Here is a 19010-nt window from a genome sequence, read left to right on the forward strand (position 1 = left end):
GAGGGCACAAAGTCACACTGGTGTCTGCACTCCACTGACAAATCTGTTACCAATACAGACCTCACATCTAAGACGCACATAATCACCTCAGCTTCTCTTTAAACACTCAGCAGTTTAAGTAAGTCTGGCTTATTTATTATGTTTGCCTTTATCGGGGCAGTACTACAATATGGAAGCACAACCTTTGACTTCAGAGTTTTGCAAGAATAAATAAATTACAAGATACCAGTAAGAGAAATAATTTAAAAAATACTACAGCTTTTCCTGACCAAGCTAGCTCTGCGTGCCTTGCAGCAAACCCACTAGTATGAAAGAAGAAAAAATACTCACATTTGTGCAGTAGTCATAAAATATCCTGGGAAACAAGACATAAGAACTGAAGTTACTTGTTTGCTAAGTTAAAGCCACCATTCCAGACGTCGTTTCCAGAAACTATCAGCAATGAAATGTAAGAAAAAACCCCTTGAACGTTCATGTCAAATGATACATCTTTAATTTCTAAAAGGTGATAAGTACTAAGAAACTGATCTAGTTGACAGGCAATTAATCCTCCTTGCATAGTACATTTATCTCCATGTGATATCAAGAATTACAACACTTAAGGAAAACTGGCACCTAAGTGAGCAAGCAGCCTCAATCCTATACAAAAATTACAAGTTTCCAAGTTTTACTTTGTAATGGATCCAGAGAACAGTCTTTGCTTTGTCCACATCTATCCCACAGTACTGCATTCTTGCACTGCACTTTTCAGTTAGCCATCTGTACGAGAAACATAAAAGGCTGCAACGCACTCAAATTCACAATAAATTATTTTCATTCTATTCAAACTTGGCCTTTTTGAGGTCAATTACCTCAAGGTATATAGTTATGGACTTTGTTTTTATGTATAAATGCGTACCTCACAACACTTATAAAATGATCACTTGATTAACACTTCATCCGAAGATGTTTAAACCTTCCCTTGAGAAGGTAAAAGGTGAGGTGAGGCTTCACTTTCAGAAGTGCTCTTGACACTCATGTAAAGTAGGCACTGAACCTTACATGAAGCCAAAAAAAATTTAACTTGCTAAACAAGCCTACTAACAAGACAAGAGTAAAGACATTTTTCATATATAAAAAAAATGTTTTACTGTATATTAGACATATTTACAACAATTTTTTCCCCCTTTGCATAATGGTAGGTGTAGAGGATCATTGTACTTACATCATCATTAATTAATCCCTTTTTTCCTAGTAACTTGTGTCCTGATTTTCAAATGCACTGATATCAGCATATCCTAGGTACTGAATAGTAGCAGCAGGCACTCAGAACTGCTGAAAATAGACTGCTAGTACTTGCGCTGCAAATACACCATCTGAAAAGAATCCTCCTGAAAACAGGTAGTTTACTTTTTAGTCAAAATCGGTTCGCTAATTACTGTTTCAAATAGTTCTTGTAGTGTTTTAAAAACTATTAAAGCAAATTACTCTATACACTGTAGTGGATTATGATCAAAATGAATAAGTCAAAATGTTAAATTTATGATAAATTAACTTTGGAAAAAAACTATACAAGGCCGTAAATAAATAATTTGAACCTCAGTCTCCTTAAAAGCTAAACCAGTACGTCACATGACAATACCATCCTACCTAGACAATACAATCTTGCTATATTTTATTGCATAATAATTTGAGAGCAACATCTCCAGTAAAACATGTAAAGAAACAAAATCATTAGATTTACTTCCTTTAATAGTGAACAACCAAAGTTTCTCCTTTGTACATAAGCCAATTTTAAAGATAATATAATTAGCACTTCCAGCATTAACAGTCAGTATTTACAATGAATGAGATAGGGTCAATAATCTAAAGAGTATTGAAACCTGCATGAAACAAATCAAAACACAAAAGATTTACAGTAGGCTCAAAATCCAAGACTTTTTTTTCCCCCATTTATGGAATGCAATTTAAAAGGCTCTGTCATCTTTATTACTTGTAAGGGTTCCTGAACATATGATTGTTTTTTAATAGTATTTTAAATATTTTAAATCTTCAGTAACGCCTTCATTATTTGTACACGACAGTCAAAATTAATTCCAGTTCTTCTACTGAATTTCTCACTTGCTTGTAGACCAGTCTGAAATCTGATAACAAGGAAATTTACTATATACTCCTAATTCCATATTCCTGAATATACAACGGTTGGAAGTAGATGATGTCAGTCCATTCCAAGGGTTATGTACACAAAACTTACAAAACGTTCTTCGCTCTTGCATAAAATGTGTACACAGTATCAGTGAGCGGGGAACTTCAAAGTTTTTATGGGGTGCTGCTGGTATGGACCTTTGTTGATTGAAAATAAAATACCTTTTTCTCTATTGTTCTTGTAGCAGTTTTAGAAGTTAATCATCAAGCCCTGGTGTTTCACCCTGTTGTATTCTGGAGGCTATTCTAATGGCTTCTTCCAGAGACTGTTGCTCTCCAAGCTGAAACAAATGCATTTAAACATCAAAAATGTTACATATGGATATAAACATTTAAAAAAACAAACAACAGCATCAACTCTGAGGATCTAGTTATAGATCGGTACTTAACCACAAATAAGTGTGATCACTACTGTCACACCTCCTCAGGGTAAAACATACTGGCAGCTATCTAATCAGCATGACAATTAAGTTTCTGATAGCAGATTAAACTGACTTTCTGGGTATCTACTGAATAAATTTTCTTCAAAGAACTGCTGCATGGTAAACACATTTCATGACACACAAAGTAGATGATATTTCAACTTGGCATATATAAAACTAGGATAAGGCTTTCAAAAGTCATGGTGGCTGTTGAATTATATTTTAACACCAGTAAAGCAAACAGACATTTTCATTTTTCTTAGCTCTTTTGCAGGTGGTCAGCTATGCCATTAATATACATAAAATATGTATACTTAATGCAGAATCCTGAATCCTGTCATGATGATGCTGTTCAATTCTACAGTAGTTAAGAGAGGAAATTATCTTGTAGCTGCAACTACAAGGCCAGAAGTAGCATCAAGCAACCCTGAATAAAGTAAACTTTTGGGAAAGAAGGCATGGAATGTTATAGTATGCACACCATGCATGTACATCCAGCGATGGGAACACTAAAGACAATCTCAACCTAACAAAAATGGAAAGCTGGCCATTACCTATTGGCTAAGGAGGAAGATGTATGAGAGTGTGAAAAGTAAAACCAGGTTATCTGACTGATGCATAGACCTAAAGGGGCAGTTCTAAATATAGTTCATAATTTACAGTCAGATTCTGGAGCCACTCAAATCATGAGCAGCACTGTTACCACCTCTTTAGGACGTCAATATGGTTATCAGGCTTTATCAGTATTTAGAAATCAAATTAATTAATTAGTATCAAAGTACATAAAAGAAACAACTCTTCATTCACCCTGCTCATTTTTAATTCACTATCTTGTTTGTATTATAATAACAACCTCTTGTGTCTGCTTGAAGAGATAAACACAATGCCTTTCAACCTGAGCTCTGAACAGAGTATTGTGAATACATACACTTAGATGGCAGCACTAATCCTGATACTCAAATGCTGAAATTTTGATCTCATACTAGTTTTAGCAAAGATGAGCACTCTGAAGGAACCTGACTTAAAGTGTGGTTACTTCCACGTGCAAAGTATATTTTACTGCCTGGAAATTAAGTTTGTGAGTGCATTTTCTGCATTTCTTTTTCTCTTTGAAGTTCTTTCCAAGAACACACATTAAATGGTTTAATACTGATTTGTTTAGAAACTCTTCTTGCCATCTCTTCTCTGCATAGTCACACTGATGGGTTTTTATATTTCTATTAGTAAGGCCCCATAATGCAAAACCATACTCAAGGCAGTTGCATACACACAGCTCCCTGTGATATTCACAGTGCATCACATCCATGAAAATTATTCCCCTCCTAATTGTATACTGTTTCAAGATGTACAGTACATGTGATTTTCTATGTTCTGTAGAACAAAGTGTGCATTTGTTGTGATATCCAGTCAACAACAGGATCAAACCCAGGAATTGCTGAGTCTCAGTTTCACGGTAAATTTGAATATAAGAATAGCTAAATTTGAATATAAGAATAGCTTCATTACATTCCCATGGGACAGGAAAACTTACTGAAATCACATTCTCCCATGACTAGATTCTAGCTCAAACAAGAAACACTCAAAACCCATTAATGCCATCTTACCTGTACTGCAATTTGTGTTCCATTGGATGTAGCCAACAACGTAACAGGTCTAGTTTCTGTAGCCACTAAATGGTGCCCATGTTGCTGATGTCCCAATTCTGATGAGGCACTATGAAATGCTGCTAAGTCTTGAGCCACAATAGCAACCTTCACAACCAAAGGAAGAAAGTCAACTGGATGACAGAACTGTTACCGTTACTGACCTTGTACAGTGTTTATCTTCAAAGTTAGATTCAAACTGTGATTATTCATAAGTATAATTTTATTGTGCAAAAGATAATTTTTTAAGAAAGGGTGCCATCACTGTGTTCTCAAAGTTATCTACTAGGTCTCAAAATGTTAATATTCTCAGAACTGTAAAGAAGTTCAATAAATGTGCCTGTATTTATACATACAGGGCATGGTGATTAATAACTGTCTTAATTTTCATGTGGTGCATTTTTAGAACAGTGAAATGCATTTTAACCTAAAGACTGAAAAATTTATCACTATATTTTTACTAAAAAATTTAAATATTTCACTTGTATATTGAAAACAAAACTGAATACACATACTTACAGAAATGTTTCCTCTCTGCCAAATAAATTACAGTTCCATAATATTAAGTTACAGTTCATACTGGATTCTGTTCTTTACTCTGCTACTTACTATGTGACTTTGTGTGAAACACTTTACATTCCTAGATCATATTTAACATGTACCAGAATTACCAGAATGGTATCTCACTTTTTTTTTTGGGTGCCCAACTGTCATTTATACAACATTCTACCACATGCTGGTGCATAGCACTGGAGTGGAACACATCATACTCTTATGAAGAGAATGCTATGGCTAGGTGTTGAAAAAGGCTTTACTCAGGTAAGTCATTCACAATCTATGTGAATGACTGTGATGACTTAACTGCCTATCTTATAGCATCTTGTAAAGGAACATTACACATGTATGCAGGATAATGTCTTACCTGCTGCCCTTCAGTGCCTTCTGCAGTAACCATTGCAACAGAATGTGTTCCTGCAGAAGAAATGACAGCATCGTGGGCAGGGACTGTGATGGTGGTGCCATCTTGTGTTACCATAGTGATAGTATTGCCAATGGCCTGCATATCTGCCTGGGATATGTTGACCTGAAACACAAAACAACTCCTAAAGCAAAACAGGAGGTTTGATGGCTGCTCAAGTCATATCCAAATCGCAGCTTTTGGCAACATAATGTGTTTTTAAGTAAGATTTGGGAAAAAAAAACAAAATCTGCATTTGAAGTGTAACAGCATTTATGAAACCAAATCCTGCTAGCTGGTTCAGCAGGAATACTCCTGCTAGTTCACTTGCTTCATTTGAAACAAAATGTGTAGCAATCCAGAACAAAAAGGCAACTTGTTCTTAAGTAGCAGGAAAAAACATTTTAAGCCATATTTACAAGTAACATACTATCCAAAAGGCCTAGTAGCCTTTATTTTACTTCCTGAGTGCCACTCTCAAGCATTCCTTGAGAATCACAGTCACTCTTTGGCCAAAGAGACCTCATCGCATTGATCTTACTGATTAGGATCTGATACTCCATGACCTTTTAGGCACACTTACATGTTTACAGAAAAAAAATAAATGGCTACCAGTAACAAAGAAAAAGAATGCATACTTGCCCCCAGAGTCTATGGACTCTATGTTAAACAGATCTTATCCCAAGTAACTGCATGATAGATTATCTACCCATGTGTCTTACACAGTGGACAATACGACTTAAAGTAGTATCACCTGAAATACTTTTATCTTAATGGAAATACTAAAGAGGCTTATAAGGACTTAGAATTTAAACCACAAATAAACAATTCATAGAGTTAATGACATAAATTACTGATGTCTCCCATATAAATGCATTAGGAAATCAGATACATGATTTGACAACTGACTTACATAGTAATAAAACATCAGAAATAAAGTCAAGCTAAAGGAATACTTATATACATGTGAAAACTATGTCAAAGCCTCTACAGGCCTTCATTTTAGGAGTGTGAAAATGCCAGTTCCTTAATACTACTGCAATGTTGAGGGCTGGCAATATAACAGCCTACTTTAATTTACAGTTTGAATTTAGAAGATATTTCTCATATGCCACTGGAATTTCAGCTATCTTTCCAGCTAAGCTACCAACTTTTCCCTGTATATCTTGAATGTATTTTCTTTTCCACTTGTTTATGTTAGAAATGGTAAGAACTGCACACTATCAAACAACTTGTAAAGCACATACCTTGACTAAAAAAAGATTTCCTTGCCCCTTTCCAGAAAAAGCTCAATGTATATGTAGACAACAGTGAAGACACTATCAGATATTAATCAAACCACCATGGAATCTGAAAAATCTCAGCAACCAGGCTGCATATATAACAAATGTTAAAATAGCTTGTGCCTGCTTTAAAAGTAATAACAAGGAGATATATATGAATATATAAAAACCCTAGCTTTTTTATTAATACAGCTTCAGTGGCACATGGCTTAATTTAGGTATTCCAGAGGAGTCCCAACACTAGGCATCTTGACCCAACTCCAAAAAAGTTTCTTCCCTTTTGGAAACCCATCTACATACTTATCAAGAATCCTAACTGATTTTGCAAAGAACATGGAATATTGCAAACACTTGTCTCAACTGTCAATGTATTTTTGTCATCATCTTAACACTGTTGTTACTTACGTGTTGGGTCCCATCCTGGGATATTAGTGCTACTTGTTGACCTAATCCTGACTGAGTAACTGTAGCAACCTGTGCAGAAATTACATCTTCCTCTACACCTGTCACATAGGTTATCTCTGAGGCTTTGAGAACATCTTCACCCTGACCTGTTTCATAAAAAAGAAGGCAAGAAAGTAGCTTACATACTCAAAATGCTGACAGGAAAACAAATACAAGGATTAAATGCTAGACTGGTTTGAAGGTTTTAAATATTTATTCAAATATTTAGTTTTAATGTTGGAACGGAAAGGGGAAAATTGAAGAAGGAAAGATACCAAAGCCAAGTCAGAAAAGCTGTTGTTTTGGGAAGATAGGATAAAGTCTTTTAGCAATGAGCTTTAACACATAAAAATACTACACATGAAGAAAATACACATTTAGTTCATAAGCAAATATTAAATGGTGGCAAACATTTATAATGAATTTATCAAATGTTAACCACTCCATACAAGAGGCTCCATGCAAACAACTGGCAGCTTCTTTTAAGTTATTCATTAAACATACAGAACAATATGGTGATGCCTTTGTGTGAAGATTTAATTGTCTTAAGAAACATTTAACCTCAGCAAATGAACCTTATTGATCCTTTAAAAAAAAAAGGAATTAGGTGGCCACAAACCTGCTTGATGTGCATTCAGTGCTGTTTCCACACACATGTAATAACACATTTTCTGACCCAAACAGTTTACACATGTATTTGCTATCTCCAGTTAGATCTACAAATCACAAATTGACAAGTGATATTTGTCCTATCACAGTATCTCCTTCAAGCTGATCTGTTACAAGTCACAGGAGTCAATATTTATGATACCATGAAAAACATAAGGAGTACTGCAGCACAGGAGCTCACTTTCATCTTTACTTCTAGGACAGTTAGTTTTGCAGAAATTGCCACTAATCATAGCAAAACCATCACAGTATCAGTGTGTGCAAAGACTGACTTTTCCTTTTCTCAAGGTAGTGCCTTTACTCCTGCACAAGACTGTCATCGACCACAGTGTTGCATGTACTCTTACAAAAATCTCTCAGAAAAATCCAGTATATTGCAAACCATCATTGTAAACTCTCACAGGTCCTTTCACAGATTCATAGCTTTCATGTTTATAGTAGGTTTGCTGGGATTGTACCTCAAATTTTTCTCTTATCCCTAGGGCTGCTATAAATGAGTTTATAATCTAGTCAATTACTCCTTCAGTTTCTGGTTACAAGTTGCTTACAACACTAAAAAGCCCTACAAAGAAGTTCAATAACTTCTATTAAGTACTTCAGATTTTTATCTGTACTTCATTTCCTTGGTTATAAAAAAACCCAAACCAGCAAATTATTATGCAGCCCATTTTTCTATGGCAAGAGATTAAAAGACTGAAACTCTAACCTGGAGGTGGCTCAAAAAAAGCCTCTTGTTCTTCTTCAATGGGCTCTGTGTCATTGTGTGCTGTCCGCTTGTGCATAGCAAGTGTAGAAATCTGCTTGTATGTTTTCCCACAGTGATTACAGTTGTATGGTTTGGAATGAGTATGTACAACATGATGTTTGTATAAACTGGAATACTCTGTGAAACGCTTATCACAACCAGGAACTGTACAGACATAAGGCTTCTCTCCTGTATGGAAAAAGAAATAGGATAAAGAGAACTTTACCTAGGATGTACAGAAAAAAATGCCAACAAATATTTAGTAACACACCTTCATTGGCAACCATACTTCAATTTCAAAAGTGACAATGAAGCTCAAGCTCACAAAATTGGGGTTTTCTTTGTTTGTTTGTTTTAAACCTACTGCCAGTGAAAGCTGGGCAATTTTTGATCCCTGTCATTCCATGTAAAATATCAGTTTAAATGTCAGTTCAGCATTGTATTTAGAATTTTGCTGTTTTATTAATGGATGCCCCATGCTTTTCCTCAGTGATCCAGTATGTTGATATACTAGCACAATTTCACTTACTTTTACCCTTTAAGTTCTAAAGAGATCTATAGGAAGCATATGTTTAAGCAATTATGGTTTCATATAAAAACACCTTAATTTAAAATCAGCTAAACAAATGTCCAAATTACATTATAAACTAAAAACATAATCTGAGATACAAAATACACCTCTATGAAGCTTGTCTGTGCTTCTACAATTATTTCTGCTGACTAACCCTGCCAATCAAGTTGGGCAAGTATTTTCCCCTCCCCTCTGTCTACAAAAATAAGGTTTTGACCACAGTTCCAGCAGCAAGGCAGATACAGCTGGGATGAAAGGGTGACTCACAGTGGTGAGCCAATTCAGGCTCAGGCTTTGGCTTTATTGTTACTTATTTAAGAAACAATTCACCAGAGATACAAGCCCCAGAACCATATGAAGGATTTAGCCCAATGTCCACTGAATGCAAGGCTTTACATTTGTTTTAAAGAACTTTGTAACCAAACCAAAATTATTTTGCCTTGACAGTAAGGTGGGAAACCTAACTTCTTAACTATGCCCAGCTGAGGATAGAAGAGGCCCCAACAAAAGTACCAAGCCTGGTCATGTGAATGGGGCTATACACTAAAACTGTTCACAAGGAGAATGACACAGCCTCTCCCAAGCAGATTCCACTTGAAAGTACAAAATATCACTCATATACCTGTGTGTATTCTCACATGATTCTTATAATTAGTTGCACTGGCAAAAGCTCTCCCACATCCTGGCTCTGTACAGTAATAAGGCCTTTCGCCTGTATGTGTCCTGATGTGAACCTTTCTAATATTAGAAGTTGTGAACGACCTGCCACATCCTTCAAACGGACACTTAAATGGCCTTTCACCTGAAAAAAAATAAGAAGAAAAGGTACACATGCAAAAATTGTAAGAGAACAAAAATCCTAGGCTACACTCAGACTGAATGTAGGAATCCAAAGTGACCTAATTCTCTCTGATGCCCTCAGACAGAAACACCATGAGCATGCCAATGCAGAGTGTTCTACTGTTGAACCCAAACTGACAACATTCATGAAAAACTATACAATCTTCATATTAAATGATGAAGCATTTAATGTATAAAAGACTAATTTGCTTGGATTAGCTCCAACATTGTCCATATTCTAACATGTATTTAGCACACCCAATACATACATTATCCAAAACAAGTGTATTATACCATTTGTGTATTCGTCAATTGTAATTAACACACCAAAAAAACCCCTTCATGATTTAGTGCATAACCAAGATACAAATGAATCAGTAAAACTTATTGAAAGTACTTAACCTTACATGAGAAAACCCAACTTTTCAAAGAGAGACAGCCCTGAAACTGAAAGTTTCCAATCCCAAAGCAAAAGCAATCACAAATACAGGTTCTTTTAAAAATGAGTCTATTTGTGTAGTATATATTTAAGAACAATAACTTAACATTATTGCACCAAAACTTTTCACCATGAACACTGGATAAGGCCAACCCCTGTCCAATACCCCTAACCCTTCAGATCTATCAAAGCCCCGGGGGGACAATGAAAGGGGTCAAGTCTGGAGAAGCTCCAGCTACCTGACACACTATCCTGTTGTAATTTCACACTGCATTCCACTCACCATACTGCTTACCAAAGAGAAGAATCTGTAAGCAAGGGAGGGCAGATTACTACTGCAGATACAACTGTAGGTACTTGGAGAAAGAAATAAAAACCAAAGTCCTGGTAGAGAAATCAATACCATGAAACTCTAAAGCAGTTAGCTCCTTGGCAGAGGAAACTATAATTCACTGCTTAGGCATCTGTTTCTGGAAGGTTTTTCAGCTTCCTGCCAAGGCGGTGTGTGTATTAAACTTCACTCCTCAGTGTTGTGTTACCATGGCTTCCCTAATCCTTGCTTCAGTGCCGGACCTCAAATTACGCCTGAAAGGACCAGGGTTGCAGAGTCAACCCCGCCCAACAACAGGCCCTGCATTAGAAACTAAACCAGACTGCTCACAAAAGAACACCCACAAGAATGTCACCCGACCGGTTCTTGAAGCCAGCCCTAAGTTTCTAATGTACTTCTTAGAAGACCTATTTCCAGGTGACTGGGGGCGGGGAAAAAAAGGCACCCCACCGAAACTATGAGGAATCTCCACACCACCTTTTCTGTTATCAGAACAGTACATCTGGGGAACCATGGAAGAACCCGAGACAAGCATATGACGACAGAAAGTGACTCAGCTGCCACCGAAAGAGAGGGAAAAACCCCTTTTGGCTACAACAGGCAGAAAATTAAGGAAACACTAACCCTGCTCTACATGATAAAGGAACAAAAAGGTTTCAGAGCCATGGCAGAGAGTGGGCAGAGCCCAGGCTTGCCTCCATTAGGTGCACTGTGGCAGCTTGCACCAGGTATGAGCATGAAGTACTCCATCCATCTGCACAAAAGACATGGTGCAATTTTCTTCTCACTCTTTTGTTTCCTGCAACTACTCATAAATCTAAAGAAAGACACCCCTGAAGTCTGGTCCCAGAACTGTGGGGAGTCTATGACTGTATTATTAACATTGTTCACATGGGTAAATGGTTACATAGGGCTGGCTGAAGTTTTTTGTTTCCACTGCTAAATTAGGTTAAAGCAATTAAATTAGCATACCTCTGTGGCCATAAAGAAGTAAAGAAAACAGTCTAAAGCTAATCAAGTTGTCCATACTTCAGAAATCTTTCAGTTCATAGTCTGTACTTGATGTACTACATAACAATGTCAAACAGTTCTCTTCTAGAAATGAAAACAGATGACACTTCAGTATCTTCATCCTGATGACTGCTTTAACATCAAGATAGCACTAATCTCAACAGAGGCTCTTTGAATATGAAAGCCACTGAAGCAGAATTGTCTCAATGTAATATTTTTATGATTTTTACTGCCTTCTTTTATTCTGCTCCCTGCATTGTCCTTTAGAATCTGAGAAAAACCTATTTTCTAAAATTCTTTTTTTATTCTCTGAGATTCATGAAGTTCAGTGGAAAAACTTGGCAGTGTTCTATCAGGCAAGTAAATATACTTAGCAAAACAGGTTAGTAAGGGATAGATTATTCTTCTTAAGAGGTTTTGGGGGGTTTTTGAGATCTCAGGTGCAAAGGAGACGTTGTGCAAACTTGTCTAGAATTTATTTGTGTTTTGCCTTTCAAATGAATCTTCTTTTTAGATAAAATATGAACATTTTTATTTGGAAGTGTTAATAACAGTTGGGTTTCTATATTTTTGTCCATTTTTATGCTGCAAGGAGAGAAGGGCAATCAGGGTAACAACAAGCTCAGAGCTGTGAACCTTCAGGAAGTTGGCATGCAAATTAATCTTAAAGCACCAAAACTTAAGAACACTGATGCCATTTCTGAAAGGAGAGGCATACTATGGAGGAAAAGTTCCTTGCTCTGTTACAGCTGCACACTCAGTGACAATGTAAGTGATGCACTGCTAGTAGTCAGTGCATTTGCAATAGCAATGTGAATGTTTAAGCACTTTTTCCAAGAAAAGCATGCTGGATTTGCACTAAATGCTTACTGTGCCGAAAGACCGTCAAGCTCACTAGGCTTCAGAAAGAGAACATACACAGGCTAATTTTGTAAGTATGAAGTCACAGAATGATCAAAGAGGAAACAAAAACCATCTAAGTGAACTAACAAAACAACCAAAAGGAAAAAGAAAGGGGGGGAAAAAAGGGTGACAGTAGTACCTGTGTGGGTTCGAATATGTTTCTGCAGGTCTCCTGAAGTCTTGAATGACTTGGTACAATTTTCCTCTGTGCACCTATAAGGCTTTTCACCAGTGTGTGTTCGGACATGACTTTTTAACCCATACCCTGAGGATTGAAAAGGATGTTTTAATAGTACAAACACAAAATCAGGATACTCATAAACCATCACAAGCTGTGCTTGCCGTTCCATTGTTCTTTCACTCTTCATTCTACAATACAGAGCAGCAGAACGCTCAATACAGCTTAGAAGTTCTTTCATTCTTCACTTATGAAGAAAGTACACTTCCCTAGTGCTTCTCTCTCCCTTCAAAAGGATAAACTGTAAGGATTTGTGGACAAATATTTATTCTGTCTTCTGAGGAAGCCGTATGCTCTGTATACCATCTGTGTTTTGTCTCTTGCCACTGCTGGCATCAAAATGACATTTAATTATTTGCTGATGAAAAATCAGTACTATTAATGAAGTCTGCAGTAAAAACTCTACTGCTATTCAGGCTCTAAACTCTAATTATTTTAAACCATGTTATTAACATTAGCACATATATAGGTGTCAACTGGTAGTGTTATGGACACTCATGCTCTTCAAGCATGCTATGCCATGCTTCTCCCAATGAAGTTCTTTATTTAGCAGTTTAAAAGAAGCAGTCTTAAAAACCTGCTTTATATGGAGTACAGAGACAAACACTATCAAGCAGTAGGAGAGAGTCTACAAAAGATTACCTGTTGCAAAGGCTTTGCCACACCCAGGATGTTCACACTGATATGGTCTGTCTCCTGTGTGTGACCTTTCATGCACCTGCAAAGACATGCCATACACTGACTTAATGAAATGTTGTATCTGATTATGTCAGCACAGAAACAGTTCATTCTCAGAGACTACATATTTTACTTTTCTAAGAATCACATTCATTCTAGTGTCTTTTTACATCACTGATGAAAAAAAAATGAAATATGGTAATAGTGTTTTCCCTAAACCAAAAGATGTTTCTTTCCAAGGTCTAACCTGACCCTTCCAGTGAGTTCTGAAAAAAAATTAACAAACAATTAAAAAAAAATCTGTAAGCACACAACTTTATGCAACTATATAAAAGACAATGTGCAAACATGCCTCAGATCCTCCGTGTGATTTTTTTACTCCACTAAGTGCTTCTAAATGATCCTCTTGCAATGCATGAAACCTCTACAGCAAGAACACCACTTTAACACGTGATCCATAGAGACAATTACTCACTGACTCCAGAGTCAGAAACAAGACAGCATTGCAGGGAGTTTACCTCATAGGCAAGTGATTATCTGAGCCTAGGCTGGAATGTGAACACCTCTACACCCTTACTGTTTCACTAATTCTTTTACTCAGTTTGAAAAAGGAAGAGAATTAAGGAGTTGCCACCTGTAAAGCAAAGATGTTCCAGCTTCTCACTTTGAATGTTGGATTGTTTTCAAGAGTTAGACTTCTACGACTGCAAATTCTTTCAAAAGCTGGATTTTTTGTATGATCATGCATACACATAAAGTAGATAAAGTGAATGCTGGATTTCAGAATTTCTGTGACACTGCTGGTACAAACTGTCTCAACAAGGTATTTCTTACATGCTGACAACACAAGGAGCCTAACATGATGCCACACCTGCATCCATCCAGACCACTAAGCAAAATATGATGAGCACCTTGGACAACCAATTACTGTAAAATCACTACAATAAACATCTGACAGAACAGCACCACTGCTCTCTGGTAATTTTCTGTTACTTTTAACCACATAATCTGGGAAAAAAAAAAAAAAAAAAATCATGCCTGCAAAGTAACAATGCTCACTTAACATCGCATCACCTTAAGATGATGAGCTGTTGTGTACAGTTTTCCACAGCCATCGTAATCACAGCGAAAGGCTTTCTCTCCGCTCTGCTGAGATTTTGCAGTCATTCTTGTTCCATGTCCTTGCAAGACAATCTTAAAGGTAAAACAAACAAAAAACATTTTTTTCTTTGCAAATTACAATGCTCCATAAGACTGGCAGATTTCCATATGGCATATGTATTGCAGAAGATGTATAAGATAAAACAACTGCCAGATTTGCCTTTTTTTTTGAGGCTTAGGTTGAAATCCACATGTAACTGGATAATGGCTAAGGTAATTTTGCTTAACAGGATTTTATCTTCAGAGGAAGTCAACCAAGATCTTATCTTACTCTCCCCTGAATTCTGCATTTTGTTAAAATTGTTTCCCTATTGCAGCCTACAAGTGTGCAAACCCTCTACATTTCTTTATTTCATTGCAAGGAATATAGTCCAGTACCATAAACAATGTATATATTACCTATTTTGTCCTTTCACAGTCATGCACACAGGCAATGATGGAGTGCCTGCAGGTTTAAAAATTGTGTGACCCAGCTTTTAAAAAACCCCTATGAATGGAGTATTTTGAAGTAATTATCAGAGGTGGGCCTATAGTTCTTCCTTTCACAGATAGTGTATTTTCCCTTGAAGGATATTTCACTTCCTTGTCCAATACATAATTTTTTAAGTGAAACAAGAAGGAAAACCAGGGCTTCTCTGACCACCTCATTTGAACATGTGGTATAGGGGATTTATTATTTTTGTTATTGGTCATAATTCTTTGAAGCCCAGAATATATTTTGCTTTGTCTCTTCCTTTAATAAAATGTGTTATAATGACAAATGCTATTCTCCTTATGTAATTTTATGGGTAACAGGTAAAAAAAATAAAATCTTGAGACTTAATAAATTGCATCCTTACTTTTCCTTGTCATTTAGGTCAGTATTTTCACACTGAAAAAGTTTTTAGATAAAAAGAATACTAAACCTAACAACATGACTACAGAAAAAGAGATAAAAGTATCTTTCAGCTTCACTGGGAGCAACGTTCTTAGCTACTGATTACATAATCTGCAGTAGAAGTCAGGGACTCTGACAGGGCAAGTCGAATCAAAATAATTCCCCAAAGAGATAAATATTTCCAGGCAAGTGCTGGGAATTTTCACTCTTGAGGGAAAAAAGAGAAACATGAATGGAGTCGTCATTCATTCTGCTTTAAGGACTATAAAGTCAGTTCATTCTCTGGAGAAGAGCTTCAGAAATACTTGCCCCCTCACTGATGAAATTCTCAGGTCAGCTTTAAAAGGAAAATTAGAAATGCAACATAACTTTTAATTACATCAGAAAACATTAAGTACTAGATGATCTTTTTTAAAACTACTTGAAAAGATCTTGTACTAATTGAGAAATAAGACCTAGCTGTATAGGTATGAGTCCTAAATTCCTGAAAGGTAGGAACAGAGCCTAGTTCATGGATACAAAAGACCACATACGAAGAGAAGACAGAAGAAAGATATATTTAATTATATTGTATTTGGCTACATACCTGCATTTTTTTATCTTGTTCATTTTCACCTATCATTCCTGTGCCACTAACAGTGTCATTTCCATCAATAGATACCTGAAAAACAAAGTTGAAATGGGAAAAACATTTGCAGATTAGTTGCATTCATCTGAAAACCAGAGGGTTACAGACAGTTTCTGCGGCTCCTAATTTCATAGCTCTCTAGCTCCCTCTTGATACATGGTTATCCTATAGCTCATTAGCCAACATGAAAATCACCACATGTAGCACCTCCATTGTGGTACAGATAAAGTGAGCATCACAAAGTTGTCACAAAACAAGGTGGAAAATACTGCAAGAACCACATATGTTAAATTAATAGTTTGACAACTATATTAAAATAAACTAAATATAGCAATACTGAGTTCTGATGGGAAAAAATAAACCCAAGCATTTACATCTCTTATAACAGGGATATAGTTCTCACTCCCTGTGAAATAGAATTTGTTTCAAACAGCACAACTCCTTTGGCATCAAAATATCTAAGACAACTTGTTACATCTCAATTCAAACTGTCATATTACAACAGCTAAGCAAAGACTTCTATATTGCTCCATCAATTGGTTTGTGAAAACAGTCTAAAAGAACAGAAAGGAACTGCTGCTTTCCAAGGAGCTTACAAAAATATGTGGAAGGCTTAGATGTTACTCTGAAATTTTTATTCAAATAAAAATATAATTGCCCAGTTAAAAAAAACAACCAACAAAACTAACTTTCTTATGTATATCAACTCAAGGAACAGCATCTTATTAGGCACTGTAGAAAAAGTAAAATATACTTTATGTAGTTTCCTATTCTTGATTGTCTCTGTATTGAGCACAGGCATTTACAATACTCTCTGCATCTACCACACTCAAGGCTGAAATTGATGCAGCTGCATCTAGTCTAAGTGATTTTTCTTCTTTAAAATAGTTTGGCAGGAATCTTAACTCAGCTGGTATGCTTCTGCCCTCTCACTAAGGAGGTCAAGTAGACTTCTGAGGATGTTAAATGGTTGTGTAAAGTATCTTGTTCAAAGCATGAACTACCAACACTTCACTCGAAAACTGAAGGTGAACTTGTCCCATAAGAAGTTTTCAGACTACACTATAAATGAGACAATCATGAGCAATATACTTTTGGCAACTTAGAGCTGAAACAGTGAAGAGCAAAGTGCCCAAGCAGAGACAAGCTTACAGAGAGACTGCAAAGCAGGTAATTCTTAAGTGTTGGTTTTTTGTTTAAGGAAACAATAGCTATTCTGAGACCTTCTCCTGCAGATTTTTTTAAAGGGAGAGAGAGCTTCCACATAAGGACTTGAATCACTTTGTCTTGAACTTCCCATTGTTGGTGAAAAAAAGAACAGCTGAAAAGTTCATCAATGCTACTGGAAACAAATCATCCAAACAGAATGTACATGCATATACTAATCTCAGGGACTGTACTTTTCCAGCAGCTAGGATGTTGCAGGAAAACAACTTGTGGAAGCAAAGTATGTGTTGTAACCCCTTCACAATTCCATTACACATCTCCTGACCTTATGCTCAATGAGAGCCAATTGTATCTTTTTCTCTTGGTTGCTTTGGGAGGAAGGTAGCACTGACTTAGTGCAGAATTAAAAAGACGCTACTTAAGTCTTTGCATGTACTCTGCAAGACATAGAATAGTACTACACCTAAAGGAGAAGAGAGGAACAATGAAAAGTGTGTATGTTCTACCACTACCAGTGAGCTTCTCTGCAATTGTCTTGGATCTCTTTGTATGAACTCTCTTACAGAGTTTCTACACTTATCTTGTGCAGCCTACTCATCTTTGGTATTTTTGCCTGTTATATAGGCCAGGGGAACACAAAAACTCCCACCATCTGCCACTCCAAATCTGCCTCCAACATGTTCTTCACCCTTTTAAGTTTTGCAAAGAAAACCTTCCAAGTTAACAAAAAAAAGGGGAAGACACAATTTTAAACCTCTTTTTTTTTCCCTCCAAAAAAAATTCTGTGAGTATTCCAAGGAAGATCTTGGAATTCCTCTTGAAAGTCTGTGTTAGATTCTAAAGAAAGATTTAGTCTGCCTTCAAAATGAAGGCCATAAGAACACCTATACTGAGTCAAATTAAAGGTCAATCTGGTTTTGTTCCCAACAGCACACAGTAGCAGATGCTACAGAAGACTAAAGGAACAGGCCATGCATACAGTGAGGTACTCAGAAATACTCTCCCAACCTCCAAGCAATTTGTGGCTTAGGAACTTCCTGAACTAAATCACATGTTGCTACCTAATAGTCCTGGATACATTTTTCTTCTATGATTTTTTTTTAATTACTCTTTGAAACCAGGGATTTATTAGCATCCACAATATCCTACAAGTAGCTTAACTTTGTGCTGTTTGAAGAAGTGGTATTCTTTTGTTTTTCCTGAACCTGTCACCTAAGATTTTAATCTATTGTGTTTCAGTTGTTACACTGGTAAAGATAATTACAAGTCACTACTCCTCTTTGTGCCACATAAAATTTTACAAAGTTCTATCATATACTTACCTCCTGTATTTCATGTTTGGTCAGCATTATTGCCCCTTCCTGTACCATTTTCAATGTTCCTATACCAGCTGCTATGAAAAGTATACACTGCCTCACTGTGAAGTGTACATGGACATGGAGTAGAATCACAAACCCACATTTCTCGTTTCAAGAGAAAGGGTTGTGATGATGGAACTAATATAATATTTGCTTTTGTATGTACAACAGGTGCAATACCTGGATCTCACTTCTACTGACTTTTCCTGACAGGTTCTAGCAATACCTTTCAGAATAAGGTCCTGAGAGCTTAATGAAAATAAACAGATTTTTTTTTTTTCCTAGACACACCCAAGTACACTACAGAAAACAAGTTCACATTACAGGATTAAAAAACGCACTTTGAGATAAATAGGACAAAAATGCAAATTTATTTGCATTTCTGCTATTTCTTCTACACTTTTCAAAACAGAAACTTTTAACAAATTATGATTAAGGTAGCTCCTTGTTAAGAAGGATG

General features: G+C 36.4%; 1 protein-coding gene across 3 annotated transcripts in view; it reads right to left on the reverse strand.

The window, feature by feature from the left end:
• Positions 1-1501: 1501 nt before the first annotated feature.
• ZNF143 (zinc finger protein 143) overlaps positions 1502-19010 on the reverse strand; it is a 31733-nt gene continuing 14224 nt past the window's right edge. For all 3 annotated transcript variants that reach the window (XM_068148017.1, XM_068148018.1, XM_068148019.1), the window contains 10 exons: positions 15984-16058; positions 14434-14553; positions 13324-13399; positions 12583-12708; positions 9542-9721; positions 8310-8537; positions 6896-7041; positions 5172-5333; positions 4211-4357; positions 1502-2465 (listed from right to left, as the gene is read on the reverse strand). In XM_068148017.1, coding sequence (XP_068004118.1) covers positions 2382-2465; positions 4211-4357; positions 5172-5333; positions 6896-7041; positions 8310-8537; positions 9542-9721; positions 12583-12708; positions 13324-13399; positions 14434-14553; positions 15984-16058 — 1344 coding nt within the window. In that variant the 3' untranslated portion in view covers positions 1502-2381. The remainder of the gene's footprint in view (positions 2466-4210; positions 4358-5171; positions 5334-6895; positions 7042-8309; positions 8538-9541; positions 9722-12582; positions 12709-13323; positions 13400-14433; positions 14554-15983; positions 16059-19010) is intronic.

The sequence above is a fragment of the Melanerpes formicivorus genome, unplaced genomic scaffold, assembly GCF_026170545.1.
Source record: "Melanerpes formicivorus ecotype bairdi unplaced genomic scaffold, bMelFor1.0.p_v2 SCAF_16, whole genome shotgun sequence".
Taxonomy (NCBI): domain Eukaryota; kingdom Metazoa; phylum Chordata; class Aves; order Piciformes; family Picidae; genus Melanerpes; species Melanerpes formicivorus.